The sequence below is a fragment of the Marmota marmota genome, unplaced genomic scaffold (assembly GCF_001458135.2).
Source record: "Marmota marmota marmota unplaced genomic scaffold, marMar, whole genome shotgun sequence".
NCBI lineage: Eukaryota > Metazoa > Chordata > Mammalia > Rodentia > Sciuridae > Marmota > Marmota marmota.
This window is the reverse complement of record NW_025999949.1, coordinates 33861074-33879147: the sequence shown is the minus strand read 5'-3', so window position 1 is coordinate 33879147 and position 18074 is coordinate 33861074. Positions and strand designations below refer to the sequence as shown.

The 18074-nt window shown below is 51.0% G+C and overlaps 1 protein-coding gene across 1 annotated transcript in view; it reads left to right on the top strand.

Moving 5' to 3' along the window:
- Positions 1-18074, top strand: part of Col22a1 (collagen type XXII alpha 1 chain) — a 208179-nt gene that overhangs the window by 73886 nt on the left and 116219 nt on the right. Inside the window, exons 19-22 of the mRNA XM_015486301.2 lie at positions 38-67; positions 325-378; positions 3425-3478; positions 15222-15275. Coding sequence (XP_015341787.1) covers positions 38-67; positions 325-378; positions 3425-3478; positions 15222-15275 — 192 coding nt within the window. The remainder of the gene's footprint in view (positions 1-37; positions 68-324; positions 379-3424; positions 3479-15221; positions 15276-18074) is intronic.

Sequence of the window (18074 nt, the reverse complement as noted above, 5' to 3'; positions counted from 1 at the left end):
ATGCCAGCACCTTTGCTAACGCCTGTCTGTCCCTCAGGTGCAGAGAGAAGGCCTGAAGGGAGAGCAGGTAATTGCATGTGGGTCCTCCTGTTGTGGGGACTTAAGGAGGAGCAGAAGTAGGAAAGGCCACAACCCTACAGTTGGGCACAGGCACAGCCTTCCCACGTCCAGTTGGCTTTCTGGAGTTCAGATGCCTGCACCCATGCCTCTGGGTCCCTGTTGGGAGCTCAAGAAATAAACTCTAGTCGGGGAAAGACCATGGGTGGTGGTATCCCTGGTCATGTGGAGAAGGAAGTTGAACTAACACATGGCTTGTGTTTCTAGGGAGCTCCGGGACCAAGAGGTCACCAGGGCCCACCTGGACCCCCAGGAGCTCCGGTAAGCCATCCCTCCAACCCAGGGTGACTCTGAGCACTCTAGCCTGGGCAATGATAGTCCCCGCATTATGAGCACGGCCGTCTCAGAGGCCTTTGCCTCACCATGGTGGAGCTGATCTCATCATTCCAGGAGGAAATGCTGTGCGAGGTGAGACCTCGGGCTACAGCGCACGCAGGAGCCAGGTGTGGAACTGCCGCAGAATTCCAAGCAGGCTGTCCCCAGTGCCCTCACTCCAAAATAAGGCTGTGACTGGGGCTGTCAGGGTTCTAGTTTCCCAGAGTTCTAGATAAAACAGAAGGCACTCAAGTGCATCACCTCACGCAGGTTTACTCCCCCAGGTTTCTGATTGGTGCTGACGAGGCGGCACCCTTTGATTTCCTCTCTGTTAAGAACATAACTGTGTAAATTAGCTATTTGGGGGGAGGCCACTCTAGGGGAGCCCATGATCGTTTGTGCTGTAAGTTCAGATACTCAGGATGGCCAGTGAGAACACAGTGAACACCAGGGGGCCCAGTTTTACAGTTGCCCCTCCTGGCAACGGGCTGCTGCTGCTGCTGCTAAGTTGCTCTCTGAAGGAGATAAAGCAACTCTCATTTTTATGTGGTGGATGAGATTCATAATGAATTATTGAGGCCCAGGCAGCATCAGATACATGTGTATGGTTTTGCTGGGATAAAACTAGAAGAAACAGATGATTTTCCATCCCAGTATCATTAGAAGAATTTCATATAAAAAAAATCATGGACAAACTAAGCTACTTCTTGTCTCTGTGATGTCCCCAGGCTCAGATTCCCACTGGGGAGGACTGCATGGGGCACCTTCACCTACAGACACGCCCCTCCAGTCTGTAAGGCTGCACTGTTCCCTCCCATTCTTTTCGAATGAAGGCATTGGTGCTTGCTCAAAGTCATATCGCTTTTGAGAGGCAAAACAGAACTTGGAATCAGTAATCTTGGAATGTGATCTTGGAATCTTGGAATCTGCCTGACTAGCTGGCCCCCACGCCCTTTCATCACTGAGAGCTCATTATGCAGGACCTAGGAAGGTCTTGAGCCTCCCTAGGTTCAAACACCAGAAGAGCACAAGCAATCCTGCTGCCCAGAAGAGCTGTCCATGGTCCTGCAGAAGTGTTAAGGCCCCGTGCTGCTGATAGAGTTGGATTTAGTTCAATCGTAGCAGTGGTGCTGAAATGCCTATGGACAGAGTTCTTGAAGCCAGTGACCTCGCTAAAGCCTTTATTAAAGGGAACAGTATGGAGAGGTCCAAGACTGAGGTTCATACGGCCAGGATCAACTCCCCTCCATCTCTAAGTCCACAGGGTTATTACTTAACACACGTTTTAGAATGATGGCCCCACAACATTCTTGGGGGCATTAAAGTGGGGCCTGAATGCAGCGTGAGCTTGTAAAGAGCAGGATGACTTTGGGGTGACTTGGGATTAGGAGCCAAAGCACTTGGCTTCACAACCCTGTTCTTCCACCATGGAGATTTTTGAATTTGGTACCGGGGTCTGATCTCGTTTGATCCCACTTGTTTCCTCTCTAATTTGGAAATCATCACCCTCATCTCTTACATAGAGATGCCATGAGTGTTAATAAACTATTGTGCAAAATCTTGCTCCATGAAGACTTAGCCCAGTGCTAATATGAGCTGTCATTTCTATCTTCTTTGGAATCCCATCAGACCCTGCCTTGGGGGCTTCTGCAGAGCACTTACCTTCTACATATTCACTGGATTGAATTGAACCAAGAAGCTGGCTTCAGTGACTCTGTTGAGAATGGAAAATTTTGAATTTGTGTTCAGCAATCCCAGAAAGAAGAAAATTTATCCTGTTCTCTAAATGGAAGCAGGGTGCCGCATTCTGCATCCAAATCCTGGCATTTTCTATTCTTTCTCCAGAGGAAACAGGCCTGATGGCTGGACCAGTCTCAGGCTGAGTGATTGAAAGGCCAGCTGGGCATATCAATGTCAGGCTTTTCTTGATGCTTAAAGCAAACTCATTCCTGCAGGGTTGCCTCACACTGTATGCCTCAAGCTCAGCAAAACTCTTGTGAGGAAGGAGATCCACATATTAAATTCCTGCAGCTTGGCCATTCATTTATCCATTTACATGGTGCTATTAAATGCAAAGACCTTGGACCTAAATACAGTTTGATCATGTAATTAGTTATGCAACACTTGACAATAATAACTGTTAGTATTATAACCATATTTGCTTAGGTGAGGAAATTGAAATGCAGAAAGAATGTTTCCAGCCAAAGTCCACCCAGAGGTGGTGAACCGGTACTGGAGCTCAGGGTCTGAGTTGTCCACTGAGCCTCCACACCTGGCTCCAGATGCTATCATTCAGGGTGCTGCCAGAGGCTGTGCACAGCCTTAGAATCCATTCCTCTTGTGATCTTTACAACTGCTCAATAGCTGGCTGTATTATCTGCATATCAGAGAAGAGATTACTGAGGTTCAACCATGTCGAGTGTCTTATCTGAGGTCATGCAACAGATACATAACAGGGTGAGGGGTCAGGATCTGAATTAGGTCAGTGTGCTACCCGTGCCCACAGTCAAGGTTCTCTGTCCAGCTGAAATTGACCTTTCCTAGATAATTTTATGCATGTGTCTGGGCTGTCATACTTTGCACATCACTGTTGCCTGAGAATCAGCAAATCCAAGCTAGTTCTTTCTAAAACAGCAAGCCACGAGGCATGGGCACTGGGATTAGAGTTAGAAACTTGGATTCCAGAAGATTCTTCTGTGTGTGCTTAATGGAAATTGGTGATGCAAGCCATTTGAACCTTACTGTGCTCATCCATAAAATGTATACCATGGTGCTACATCTTCCTTATTAAGCATACTTAATTAGATCAAATAAAAGCAAAAGTAGATTGGAATGAAGGGGATGTTGTCTCCTTCCCACTCCATCAAGATGTGATAATATTTCCGTATTCAGTGAGAGAGAGTGAGAGAGAGAGAGAGAGAGAGCGCATAATCCCTGCTGTTGAACCCTGCATTCACCATTCTCACTCTCCCCCTTTTTTTCCATCCTGAAGGGTCTGATGGGTCCAGAAGGCAGGGGCGGACCCCCTGGTTTGCAAGGTCTCCGAGTAAGTACCTTTCTTCCCTTTCTGATGCTCCACCTTGCAACCCATCCCCCCCATTTTGTAAGTTCCAACGGAGGAGATGAATTCACTCCAGAAGCTTGGGATGAGTGTTGGAAGCCAAAGGAAGGTTTGGGCTCCGCTCACTGGCCTTTGGGAGATCTACCACACGCTCTGAATTGGGTTGGTCCCTGGGGACATGGAGATGGGTCTTGCCCTCTGCTGAGTGTCCAGCGTATAGAAACTGTAGTGCTGTGTGATTAGGGTTCCCTGGAAGAGAGAGGCCCAAAGTAGAGAGAGCACAGAGATCGGCAACCGACCCAGACTGGGGATGGCCAGGGATGTTTGAAGGAGGTGATATCTGAGCTAAGTTTTGAAAAAAGACACAGAGAAAATAGGGGCAAAAAGGTAGAATCTGCCAACTCAGTGCAGCTACTTTAAGCAGATTCACATTATTATCGTACATCATGTGGCTCAGCATTTGATTTAATCAAATTGAATTTAATTTAGCACTCATCTTCTTATCTAAATTGTGCACACCTAACAGGTTTTAGTTCACCAATAAGCTTGGCTTCTGACACAATGTCGTAGGCTTAAGGAGGGCTGCAGAAGCACCTGTGGGTTAGATGCCCCCCTGGACACCCCACAGCCAACTAGACTGGGACCCAGACTGAGCTCTGTCTGCCGTTCCCAATAGGTGCCTGGCGCGGAATAGGGAGGCAGTGCAGTTGTTAAACTAACCTTAAGCTCATACCATTTTTGCTGATTCACGTGGAAAAGTGTCTGTGGCTCCCACCCACCTGCAGATTGGACCCGCAGCTCCAAGAATAGTGAACTCACTGCCTTGGAGGTTTTCCTGCAGGGGCCAGGTGACCACTGATCCATGGGTGGGTGCACATCCTGACATATGGCAGAAGCAACCCTAGTCCCATTTACAGCCCCTTTTAGCCTGCAGATTCTGCAGCTCAGGCAGGTGGATAGTGTTACACGTTTGCTGTGGATTGTCATTTCCCTCCCAACAAGGAGGGAGCTGGGCCACAGCTCTACATCCTCCATCCTGAAATTGGATAAACCTGCCCTTCTCACCCAACACAGACTCCAGCCTGTCCACTGAACTTAATTGTTTGATTTCCAAAGGATTCTGCCTCCTCTAAGTCTCTTGGATCTCCAGATTCTAGTGAGAACTTATTTTGGAATCTAGGTGAGCTTGTAGAAAAGTGTCTCAAAGGTACTTTAGGTGAAAGAGAAGAGTCAGTTATCTCAAGCAGCAGACCTTGGGTATGCCACCTCCTATCAGTCAGTGAGGCTGTGAGGTGAGTTGCTTGCTCCTCTGGAGGGTGGAGGGCCCTGAACCTCCTGGGTGTGGAGCTCTGCCTCACTTCCCTGCAGCTTGCAACCCCTGCAAACCACCAGGTCTCTCCAAGCCCGAGGCCTCCTTGTTAGAGGGGAAAGGCATCCCCATGGCCATGTTGCCACGAGGCCCGGGATGGCGTGACCCCTGGTGGGCAGCAGACTGTGGCAGTGTCAAGGCCTTTGTACCCTCTACATCCTCGTCTTTACACACCACGTGATCAGTGTTCATGGAACCTGACCTCATTTGTACTGACCTGTTGCAGTACTACTGTTCCTAATAGAGTACTAGGTGGTAGGTGTTTACCTCGAGATGCCCGTGAACATTCTTTACGTCTTTACCTAATTTTCTTGTATGAAAGAGGAGAAGGAGCATTTTGCTGTCAGGCTCACACTTTCCTGGGCATGATTTCTTGCAACCTTCTGGGTGTGCTTCCGAGGAATGGCTGTGTCTCACCTGGGAGCGCTTTACTCCTAAGAGCCACACCAACCACAGATGCAGTGGGTGTCTGGCCTGGTCCCAGCCTAACAGCTCAGGGGCCATGGAAATGGGGCAGATGCCCCAGGCCTGGAGATTTGAGGAATGAGGAGAGTCAGGAAAGCAAGCCGGGTGGGGTGTGGTATTTGTTGAGTTCTGGTTATGTGCTGGTCCTCACCAGAGCCTCCGCAGGTGCAGGGCATGCCTGAGGGAACACAGCTCCTTGGTGGCCTCCCAGGGACTCCCGCCCAGGACTGTGTGTCCAAAGCCTGCCTGCCTCCTCCTGCTTTCTCTCCTTGTATGTGTGAGACATCAGCCAGCTCAGTGAGCTCTCGTGATTGCAGGTGCTCTCTGCTCCATGCTCTGGGAGTTCCTGAAATACCCAAGGGCTCCCCTGCCAGGCCTCACAGTGGGCTTAGAAGCTTGCTCTCCGTGCATTGGGGCCTGACAGGTGTTCTGGTGTTCAGAGGGGTAGCAGGGCTGGGTTCCAGGTGGTGCGGGGAGAAGGCACCACCAGGGGTGGGGGCGGCCTCCAGGAGCCAGTGGGCTTGTGGAGGAGTCAGTGGGATGTGGAAGTGGACACAGGAAGTGGGCCTGAGGGGGCTCTGCACACTTGCTCACCCCGCAGCTCTGCTGTACTTCATCTGCAGTGTGGGGCACAGCGCTGTAAGAGGGCCGTGGCCAAAGCTTCTCCTTCGTGCCAGGCCAGCCCTGAGTGGGGCACTCAGCTGACCCTCTTCCTTTCCTTTTGGTGTGGCTCTTCTCCATTCTCACCTTCACTAGTTTATCCTTTTCCTTCCCTGTCCTTTCCCTTCTCCTATGCCCTTCCTTCCAAGTTCATCCAACCTGTAAATAGCACCCCAGTGGGCTTCTCCAGCACTGACCGGGGACCAGACGGGTCTTAAGCAGCTGGGTAGTTCAGCGAGGATGGGCCGTGCCCTGATGATGGTGGTGCCCTGCAGGCAGTGGAGGAGAGACATCATAACCCGCATGCAAGTAGGTGATGCAGGCAGGCCGCGTCGAGAACGTTGCACTTAACCCAGCTCTCGGGAGATGAGGGTGCAGGCTGGCATGACAGCCAGGTTGGGACACCAGGTAGAGGGAGCAGCTTGAGCTAAGGGCCTGGGGCAGGGGAAGATGAAGTCAAAGAAATGAGGGAAAGAAGCCTCGCGGGCTGTTGTAAAGACTGAAGGAATTGTGAGTCAATTGCTTACACTCAACGTATTTTGTTATGAAAAAAAATCACAGGCAGAAGTAGGAAAAGGAGTTCACTGGACCTCCACATGCCCAGTACCCACTTCAACACTCTGAAGCCTTAGGGGTGATGTTTTATTTACATCAGCACTCACTTCTACCCACCACTGGATTAGTTGGAAGCAATTCCAAAAGGCACATTATTTTGTTTCTAAATATTTCAGTCCATCATCTCTAAAAGATAAAGGATTTTAAGAGAAACAAAACAATGAGACCATTATCCCTCCTAAATCTGTGAAAACTCTGGCTTGAAGTTTCATCAAATATTCATCTGCTGTTCAGCGTGCTGCTGTCTCATACATTCCTGGCTGCAGGTTGCTCACTGCGGACTTCTGAGAACGGCAGTGGCGGGCTGGCTTACATTCCAAACACATCCATTTGTCTTCTGTGCCGAGAATATAGATTACAAGGAGCGGGGAGACCAGTCCTGGGTTCCCATGGTGATAGAATGGGAAAGGTGGCAGCTTAGGCCAGGGATGGGGACAAGAAAAGCAGACGGCTTCTGAGCACTCACCCTGGTCCAGATCACCCACCAGGAGTGGGAGAAGGCTGAGAAAAAGGCAGAAGCCATATCCTGAAATGCCAGCCCCTGGCAGAGGACTGGCCCAAGCTGCTTCTAGGCAGGCCAGTAGTGGCATTGACACTGGGGATAGAGGGGGCAGAGGGGCTCCTGCCTCTCCTGCTTCCTTTGTGAATTGCAGATGATGACCAAGGGAGGGGGGTCTTTGAGGCTCCTGGTCCTCCAGCAGCTCTGAGTGATTCTCTGATTTGGACCCTGCTCTGTCCTGCAGACATTGCTAGCTCAGCACCTGCAGTGATGGAGGAAGGAGAGTAGGAGCTAATTGTGATGTTGTGGGCTTGGAAGCCGCTTCCGGTTCTGTCATCTTCTGGCTGAGTCAGGAAAACCCAAGACAGAATGACTTATTCAAAAATTATATCTCTGCTTCCCTTGTCATGACCTGTCATTTCCTCCTCATCAATTTCAATTGAAACATTACTCGGAAGAGCTCCCGAGTGCTGCTGCACACACTCAGGCTGCTGAAAGGCAAGACACCAGACAATGACAAGGTACAGACACGTGTGAATTGAGAAGCAGAGGCTAAAGCACCGGGTGGGGAAAGGAATTCAGGCCTCTCTTTTAGAGATTAGTAACAGGCGGACGCTATAATCCTTGGCAAGGTAAATCCATTCATTTTGGACAAAGCTAGTATTTTTCCACAATGACACAACAAAGGGGGAGAATTGGAAGCTAGGTGCCCTCTGCACCATCCAGCAGAAGAGCAGAAAGTGCCCACCCAGCTGGAGGGGGGTGGGCAAGGGGCTCCCTGCCTCAGGGGTTGCCTTTCCCTTTCCGAGATGAGAACCCGCCCGGCTTGTCTGAGCTAGACAGCAAGCACAGTCACTTAGCTGAAGTGAGAGATACTGCAGGTGCATCTGAACTGGAATGTTCCAGCAGAGGAGCCAGCTTGGCTGCAGGCCGCTCCGGCACTCGGACACTCCAAGCCTCCGAGAGAGTCACTTTCCAAAGATGTAGTCACCCTCGTTGTCCACTCCAGATGCCAGAGTTGTCTGTCACTTCAGCCCCTTCTCATTTTCTGCAGAGGGCTTGACTGATATTTTTCATATTTGAGAATTTGTTTCCTTTTTCTCCATTAGAATGTGAGACCATAAAAGAAAGGATGTTCTCTTTTTTATTTAGATATCCTCGTTAAGGAAAAGAGGGCCTAACGTGTAAAACACAAAGTTTTATATATACATACAATATATGTGAAATATGGAAACATACAATTTGCATAAACATCTAATGACACATTAATAAGCATCTCAGCAAGATGAATGCATGAAGCATGGATTGAGATCTCTGGGTACCGATGTAATTGAGTGGCACGAGGAAAAGGACAGGACCCTAAACTGGAATCTGGTCACCTGGTTCTGATCTTGGACAAGAAATGTCCCTTTCAGTGAAGACAGCATGAGCCTTGCTCTGTGGGGCAGAGTCCTGGGTGACATAGCTGAGATATCATTTTCATATCATATTTTCTCTTCTCTGGATCAAAAAGAAAAAGAAAAAAAAGTCTTGTTTAAGAAAATCCTAGATTGTCAGGCATTTCAACTTCACGTCAAGTTTGGCATGTCCATACTACAGACTCGTCATGACAGAAGGGGTTCTTGAGACTCTCAAGGAGAGACTCAATGTCCACAAAGATGTCATGGCCTCTCAAGGTCAGGGCAGCCTCCTTCTTCACATTAGCTTGGGAGTGTCTTCTGTTCCTCTGATCATTTTCTCTGTATCTGGTCCCTCCAAACTTGTCTTGTCCAATGTGGCGCCTCTTCTTACTAAACCGCGACGGCTCCCTCCTCCTCGCGCTGTCCTGGGCTGTGTCGCGGGGGTGAGAACATACCTTGGAAGGGGACTCCATCTTGGCAGGCGTGAAGCTTGTGTGAGGTAGAAAGGAATGACGATTGCTTCAGGGCAGGCACCTACTGAGGCATCCTTGTGGAGATTGCCTTGGAGAGAGCTGGGACCCTTAATAACCAACTGTGCCACCCTGTGGGCTGCCCTGGACACGTCACTTTAGTCTCTGGTGACTTGGAGTGGAGGGCTCGTGCTGCCCGCAGCCCTGATCTCCCACAGGTTTGGGGGAGAAGACAGCAGTCTTGGCAGGGGTGGCCTGGTTTGCATTTGTTTTACTTTTCCATTTTTAAAACCTTTCCTCTGCCTTTTCCTGCTCTGCCAGATGGTAACAGCATTGTTTGGATCACAGGCTCCTGTTTGATTCAGTCCAGGGCCTGGAGCCAGGGTTTCTGTCAGGACACCCTAGGTTTTTCCTGAGCACCTGGTTCTATCTTCAACCAGTAGAAAATAATCACGTTTGACATTTGGAGGCACGGAGAAGAGGAACTGAGCTCGAGACCATACGGAGCACATTAGAATGATGCACACAAGCAATCCTTTTATCTGTTAATGGCCCCTCGAATGGCTGTGTTAACTCATCCTGCCTGGGAAGGGGTTGCTGTTCTGAATTTATGGTTTCCCTCCTCTCCACGAGCAGACGGGCAGCCTTGGAAATACCAGTCCTGCTCAGCATCCTGGCATTCAAAATGCCTTGGAAAATCTGCCCTGGTGATAAACTGCAAACACTTATCCAGATATTGTCCTGGGTAGAAATTTAAAAGAGAAGAAAAATGACAAGGTACAGACCTATTGTTAGTAAAACAGCTCTTTATTGCAGCAGAACTTGTCCTTGTCGGCACTTCTCAAATCCCTACCATCAGTTATGGATCAAAAATGCAGAAATGACACAGCTGCTACTGCAACTCCACTGCCAAAACTACCACAAGAACACCACTTCCACACTGCCAGTGTTGCAACCACCACCATTAACACCACCATCACCACCATCACCACTAACACCACAATCATCACCACCATCACCACCACCACCATCACCATTACCATCACCACCATCACCACCACCACTATCACCATTACCATCACCACTAACACCATAATCATCACCACCATCACCACCACCACCATCACTATCACCATCAACATTATCACCATCACCACCATCACTACCACCATCACCATCATCACTACCATCACCATTATTACCACCACCATCACCACCACCACCACCATCACCATACCATTACCAGCACCATCACCACTACCATCACCATCACCACTACCATCACCATTATCACCTCTACCATCACCACCACCATCATTGGTGAAGAACACAGAGAATCCCTCCGAGTATGTTGAGTAGCCAAGTCTATAGAATCACTGGGAACTTTGTACTCTACAGCTGGTGATTCTAACTTGTTGGCACTTAGGTGGCACCCGGGAATCCGTATCTCAAGTATGATTGTTTTCCCATTTTGGGCTGCTACTTACTGTTGGGGCTTCATTGGAGGAGGTGGCATTGACTTAGGATGTGATTTTGACAAATCTAGATGGAGTGTTACAGACAGAGCAGCAGTGTGGGCAAAATCTCAGAGACTAGAATTTCCAAGGGGATGTTTGGGGCTGAGCTATGTAGCCTCTGTGGCTACTCCCAGGGGATGGGAGAGAGAACCCTGGAGACTCCTGAGAGGCAGAGAAGTAAGGGCACAGACAGCTCAGATGGTATCTCTGATGATGAGGACCCTCTGACTTTCAGAGCTGGGCTGGAAGGGAGTGCAGGTGCTGTAGCTGGCCAGGCATGGTTACCTTGGTGCATTCATGGGTGGTGCCCTCACAGCTGATCCATGACAGGTTTTGCCTCTGTTGGAAGAGAGGCTGCCTGTGACACTATTCTGATTGCAAAGTTCTGACACTTTTTTCCCTTTCTCTGGCCTCTTGCCACCTTCTTGTTTTTTTCCTCCCTACTGAAATCCTCAGGCTGGCAGTGTTTGCCTGTGTGGGTGGTTTTCTTTGTTTCTCTCCTCCCCACCACATCCTCTTACCTGCCTACAGGTCTCCTCCTCCTGACTGATGTGTTTACTTCCCAGGCACAGGACCACCTCCTGACACCGTGCCTGTCTGGAACCTCATTACCTCGTAGGTGGCATCCCCTGGGCATGAGCAGCAATACATAAAGTCTCAGCCAGCCGAGGAGGCAGGCTGTGGACACCTCGAAGCACCCCAGGAGCCATGGCACCACCTGGCGGAGGGGAGCTCACCCCCTGCACCATCACGCAGGCATCTCGGGAGTGATTTTGCTGAATTGCAACCCACCCTTTGCATCCCTGCTGCTGTCTGACCCTTTCCTGTCCATGCTCAGTGTTGCTGTCCCTCTGTCCCTCATCTCAGCCTTTGCCATCAAAGAGGCACTGTGCTGGCTGGGGTTCTGAATTCTGATGATTGTTTACCAGGTGCCACTGACCTTGAGGGAAAATGGTTTATTCATCTTGTAAATAATCAGTGACTCTCAGAGGAATAACCTCGGGCAATTATAGGGGGTGTCTGTCTAGATAGAAAATTAAAGGTGTCTGGTTTCCATTGGGGGGGCGGGGGCTGCAGCACTTGGTGCTCTCCTGCGCCCCACCCTGGGGGTTGCATTCATCACAGCAGGATCTGACATGCCTCCAAGGCCTGGCTCATTTCTGAAGGGATCTGGGACAACATTTTGCATTTTACCTGACAAATGTCAAAAAAACTCATTCTGAGTTAGACTTCAATGCACCCTGCAGGTCTGTGGGCTCCGCAGCAAGGGGCTTGGACTCTGGGGGCTGTAAATCAGGTGGACTCATGCTCTCTGCAGGTCCACAAACTACCAAGTTGCATCTTCCCTTCCTCCCTGACATCACCTACCTGGGACCTCTACTGCTGTCCCCACTGCCATTGTCATTTCTGTGGCCCACATGGGTCTCAAAAGCACAGGTCCTTTATCCAGCCCATATGTGTATGGTGTGTCTACCGTGTGATAACTACTCTTCTGGGCCTCAGAAAACAGGGTCAAACAAAAGCAGAGCTGACCCCCCATCACTTTCAGAAGGCACGCATCACAGTGGGGACAGATGGCACTACATGGAGAGGACCGTGGTGTATTGGTGATGACCCAACCTAGGGAAAATAAGGAGGATGAGATGAGGGGACACGACTGGGCAGAGGGCGTGCTGATTTGGTGAGACAGGCTAAAGAAGGCGCTCAGATAAGTGGGCATTTGAGCAGAGACCAGATGGAATTGAGGAATTGTTTTCTGTGGATCCCTGGGGAACCGGCCGTCCGGGAAGAAGGAAAACCAACGGGAAGACCTCGAGGTTGGGATTATTTGGCGCTTTCAAGGTAGAGGACACAGACCAGTGTGCCTAGGGGCAGGAAGAGTGCTAGGAAGTGAGAAGAGGGGCAGGGGATGGGGTCAGAGGGGGCAGGCTGGGCCACTGCAGGTCTGTTCTAAGTGGAAAAAGAAGCATTGCGCTTCGTTGGGCAGTGGGGAAGAGTATGGGCTGCAGGTGGAGGACCGTGCCTGTTTATGGGGCTGGCCCACTGGTTCGGGGAAGGGAGGGGATGGCTTAGGCTGGGCATGGAGACATGGCTTGCTCAGCCCCACCCCAGCCTCTGGCTGCTTCCAGAGTCAACACGAGGTGTGCAAGGCTGTGTGGTATTCACCACGCTGGGCCCTGAGGGAGGCCCTGATTGGTCCAGGGCATGCAAGGCCCCTGTGACTCTGCTGGCCACACGCTTCCCCCAGTCATGCAGCCGGCTGCCAGTCATGCTGTCTGAGCCCATGTCCTACTTTCCTAGGCCGCCTCTTGCCCGATCTCTTCCTATGGCCAGTGTGTCCCTTGGGCAGCTCCTCCTCCTCCTCCTCCCACCACCTCAGCACCCTCCTCCAGGAAGCCTCCCCAAGCCCGCAGGCCCACCTCAGGGCTCTGGGCCCCTCCTAGGTGGGGCTTATCAGCTGTGTTGCAGTAACACAGTGCCTGGCACAGAGCAGGTTGGGCGTGTGGGTGAACAAGCCGGAGGGAGGGGCAGGACTGCATCTTCCGTTGTTTCACCCACGGCTGGCTGAGTCTGTGTGGGGCCCGGGGGTTGTGAGCATTTCCCTCTGAGCCTAGCCTAGCTTCTCTCCTGTGCAGCCTTAGGACCTGTTTGCCCCTCCTAAGGCGCATGACCAAGAGCTCGCACCGCCAGCCGGTTCCAGGGTGATCTGTGGAAGATGTCCCCTTGGTGGTGTTCTGAGGTGGAGGCCAGATGTGGGAGCGCGGCACAGGCCAGGAACACAGAAGGGCTGCTTCCTGCGCTGGGCACTGTGGGAGGAAGGCAGAAAGGAAAGGAGGGAAGGGGGGAGGGAGGAGGAGAGCAGGGGAAAGAGAGGGAAGAGAGAGGCCCTCCTGTGTGAGAGGTGGGCTCAGGAGTGGGGCAGACGGGCATCACAGGCAGCAGAGAGCAGGCCCATGAGAAGGGAGCTGAGGTGTGAGCTTCTCGAGTCTGACATACGCAGAAAGAGTGTAGCCAGAATAAGTCTGCTCTTCAAGACATGCACGTCAGAACCACTCTATGATCCACCTCACCCCAGTCAGAAGGGCAGCTATCAAAATACAAATAACCACAAGTGTTGGCGAGGATGTGGGGGAAAAGGCACACTCCTACATTGCTGGTGGGACTGCAAATTGGTGCAGCCAACATGGAAAGCAGTATGGAGATTCCTTGGAAAACCGGGAATGGAACCACTTTTTGACCCAGCTATCCCTCTCCTCAATATACCCAAAGGACTTAAAATCAGTGACTCAGCCATGCCAATGTTTATAGCAGCACAATTCACAATAGCTAAATTGTGGAACCAACCTAGTTGCCCTTCAGTAGATGAATAGATAAAGAAAATGTGGCATATATACACAATGGAATATTACTCAGCAGTAAAAGAGAATAAAATCATGGTATTTGCAGGTAAATGGATGGAATTGGAGAATATTATGCTAAGTGAAGTTAGCCAATCCCAAAAAACCAAAAGCCAGATGTTTTCTCTGATATGTGGATGTTGGTCCATAATGGGGATGCAGGGGTCAGGGAGCATGGGAGGAATGGAGGAACTTTAGATAGGGCAAAGGGGAGGGAAGAGAAGAGGGAAGGGGGTAGGGAAGATGGTGGAATGAGATGGACATTATTACCCTAAGTACATGTTTGAAGACATGAATGGTGTAACTCTACTTTGTGAACAACCAGAGATACGAAAAATTGTGCTCTATATGTATACTATGATTTAAATGCATTCTGCTGTCAAGGATAATAAATTAGAATAAATAAATAAATCTAAAGTTAAAAAATAAAGACAGTACAGAGCTGGGTGGAACCCTGACTCTGTCACTAGGTACGTAACAAGCGGGTCTCAGCTTTCCTGAGGCCTGTGAACACCTGTAGGGAGGTGGACTCAGTCCAGTGAGGGTGCTCGTCCCCCAAGGTGCCCCTGCCCTGGTGTAGGGCACATAGTGTAGTAAGGATTCTAGCCACAGAAGGGCCTCAGGGACCTCTGTCCACGGTGGGGCTGTCTACACACCCCGCCTCATCCTTGGGGGCACACTCAGTCTGTGACGGCCGTGGAGGGACTCTCGACACAGGACACAGGCAGGGCCAACCAGGTGAAAAAGCAAGATTGGTTAGCAGATTGGATGGTAAGGTGAAGTTTGTGAAGGAAAAAGGGGAGAAAAAAGAAAAGTGTGTGTGTGTGTGAGAGAGAGAGAGAGAGAGAGAGAGAGAGAAAGAGAGAGAGAGAGAGAGAGAGAGAGAGGATAGTGAAGGCCAGAGAGGGATTGANAGAGAGAGAGAGAGAGAGAGAGAGAGAGAGAGAGAGAGAGGGGGAAAATGTGTGTGTGTGTGTGTGTCTGGGTGAGATGGTGACCTCTGCACAAAACATCTCTGGAAGAATCAGGCAGCATCTGGCAGGTTAGGAAAGAAGCTAGGTGGTGGAGAGCTAAGGAGATTTTTCTCAGCTGTAACTTTTTGTGCTTTTTGAATTTGGGGCCCTGTGTAACCTACAAAGTGGGATCCATAGCCAACTCCTCTGTCCTGAGCCTTAGCCCCTTCCCCACCCCATACTGCTCCTGTGTCGGGCACCCCCGAAGGACAGCCTTGCGGTGTGAGCCAGGAGGACCGAGGTTTCCACCGAGATACATGATCATATCGGCTCTGGTAATGATTGCCTGTCAGTTAATTTTGGCTTCTTCTTTTGCACTCAGGGGAAGAAAGGTGACGTGGGCCCACCAGGAGCCCCTGGACCACTGGGGCTGCAGGTAACTACTGCCTTTAGACCTTCTTCTGTAGGAGTGCTGCTTCCTCTGATTCAGGGAGTGGCTGGGGCTTCTCAGGTTGGAGCCAGAGTCCTGCTAGTCACTACCAAAGTATTAGAGAGAATGGTCAGTAGCCATCTCTGGCCGTTGGTGTAGCTCTCCAGGGACAGCACGTGGTCCCCAGGAGGGCGAAGCAGGGAGCAGAGTGGTGAGAGGGTGAGCTGAGGATGGGAAGGAGCCCTACCAAGTGGCCAGAAAAACCAAAGGACAGTGGGGACCCGGGTCCTGGTGTGGGTCTGACTTCCAGCCTGCTGGGACTGTGGCCAAGTCCCTTCTTCCCTTCTTTGGGCCTCAGTTTCTGTCAAGTGGGGGGATGAGGGCCTCCATCCCAAGGCCTCTGGCCTGGGCAGGGACTGCTCGTCACCCCTGCCTGTCCTTCCGTCTCCGCCCTCTCCTCCTGTGCTTTCTTCTCTTGGCCTACTCCTATGGTCCCCAGGACCCAGCTGGTCACCCTGCTTTGGTCCTGCTCCCTGCCTCCACGCACTTCCCCGTGGGCCATCTGGTGCTGCCCCAGCGGGTCCCCACTGTGCCCAGTGCAGTCGGCAGACTCAGGGTCCCCTGGTGTTTCACAGATGAGGGACAAGACCCCAGATGCAGAGGGATTGACTCCAGTCCACGTCTGCTGGGGAGGCACCTGACATCAAACCAAATCCCTCACTCCCCAGGTGACCTGGGCCCCTTCTTTGCCAATGCAGCACTAAGGAGCCCTCTGCAGGGTCCCATGGTGTGACCAGAGGGACGATGCCTGCAGCCTACACCTGGCATTGCAGGTGTCCAGGTCCCTTCACTCTTCTGTGCCTTGGATCAGTTCCACCCGCTTCCCATGCCCAGTCTTGTCCCCAGGTTGGTGAACTCACCACACAGCACTGTCATGGGGAGAAGATGTGGAGTTAGAGAGTCAGAGAGACCCGGGTTCACCACTTTCTGATGAGGGGATCCTGGACATGTCATCTGACCTTCTGACTTTGGTTTTATCATTTGGTAAAAATAAGAATACTGGGTTAAAGAGAAAAGCAGACTGTGTCCGGAGACTATGGGTCCCCCGGGCACAGTGAGCATCAGGGGAGCGATGGCGGCCCTCCCTGTTCTGGCTGTACTGGCAGCGAGCAGGTGGAGGGAGTCATCCCCAGACCCTTGTCTGGCTTCCCCCAGGGCTTGGTAGAGCAGCTGGGCTTAGCCCTGCCTGTTCCCTGAGGGATACCTCTGTTCCATGGGGAGCCACGGTAATCCACCTTCCGCCAGGTGTCACTGCAGGCTGCACTTGGAACCCGCTCCTGCTGCTTGCTGGCGTGAGTGTCTCCTGAGTCTCGGATTTCACTTCAAGCCCCTCTCAGTTGGGTTGGGAAAGACCACGGAGTGAGGAATATATCATTCACCATGATTCACAGTGTCCTAAAGATTCCACACCCATTTTGGTATTTTGTTGCTGATAAGTTAAACTAGAGTACGTTTGGCATTTGCTGTCTGTCCTTGCTTTTTGACGAGCAAAGCTTGGCTCTGTTTTAAAATGTACCAGCAGCCAGGTCCAATGTCACACCTGTAGTCCCAGCTGCTTGGAAGGCTGAGGCAGGAGCATCACTTGAGCCCTGGAGTTCGAGGCCAGCCTGGGCAACATAGTGAGACCCTATCTCAAAAAAATAAATATAAAAAACCAACAATATAAAATTCACCATCAATGAAACTCTATCAGATTATCTTGATTTCTTTTTTTTTTTTCTTTATAATTCTGCTGTCCTGGGAAACATAGTTCTTTTCAATTTGAGCTTTGAAGCCATTTTCATTTAGGATCCCTGCATGCCAGGCACAGGACTGGGTGCTGAAGACTTAAACATGACCAGGCTTCCCACAGCAGAAATTTGCCTGGCACAGTGCATGCGGCCTTACTCAGGGAACCCAGAACCAGGCGGCATAGAGTATGCTCAGCCTGGTGCCTGCGACTGGGCCACTGCTGAGGGACATGAGGCTGCCTTCCAGCCAGCCATGCCTGAGCCAAGAGGCAGAGTTTCTGTGGGTGTTTGCCACCCCTCTGTGCCACTCTTCCTAGCATATCCATGGGCCTATTACCATTTTCTTCTGCTTATCACCTGGGTGTTTGTTCATTTGTTCCTTGAGTCATTCTCTAAGCCAAGCTCAGCTCTGCAGCTGTGAAACCTCAGTAGCCACGATCTGTCACCTGAGGAGCCACGTGCCCGGGGTACAGAAAGACGTGCTAACAGAGACGGTGTCCCTAGTGTGTGCCTGGGTTTTGTTTGTATTCAGGTAGGGCGAGGCCAGTGGATCCGAGGCCATTAGACCAGGGCTCCCCTCTATGGGAATGGTGCCACCGAAAAGATAGTTGGTCACAGTTCCCATGTGGGGGAGTGGGGGGGCACTTCTTGCAGAACTGCATGGGGCAACATCAGAGTGGGTCCAGAGATCAGAGTGAGGGGAAGACATGGGGAAGAACCTACATGAAGGCTCTGAAGGGAGGAGAGGCAAGGAGGCTGTGTAGTTGGGCAGTTTAGGATTGGTGCAGAAAGATGTGCCAGCAGAGACGGTGTCCCTAGTGTGTGCCTGGATTTTGTTTGTATTCAGGTAGGGCGAGGCCAGGGGATCCGAGGACATTAACCAGGGATCAGGCTCTAGGCCATAAGGCTGGTCTCTGGTTTGCCTGGCTTCTGGTCCTTGAGTGACTTTTGGCAGGATAGTGTCCTATTCCAGTCTACAGGAACCTGGTGGAAGGCTGTAGGTGGAGGTAGGGAC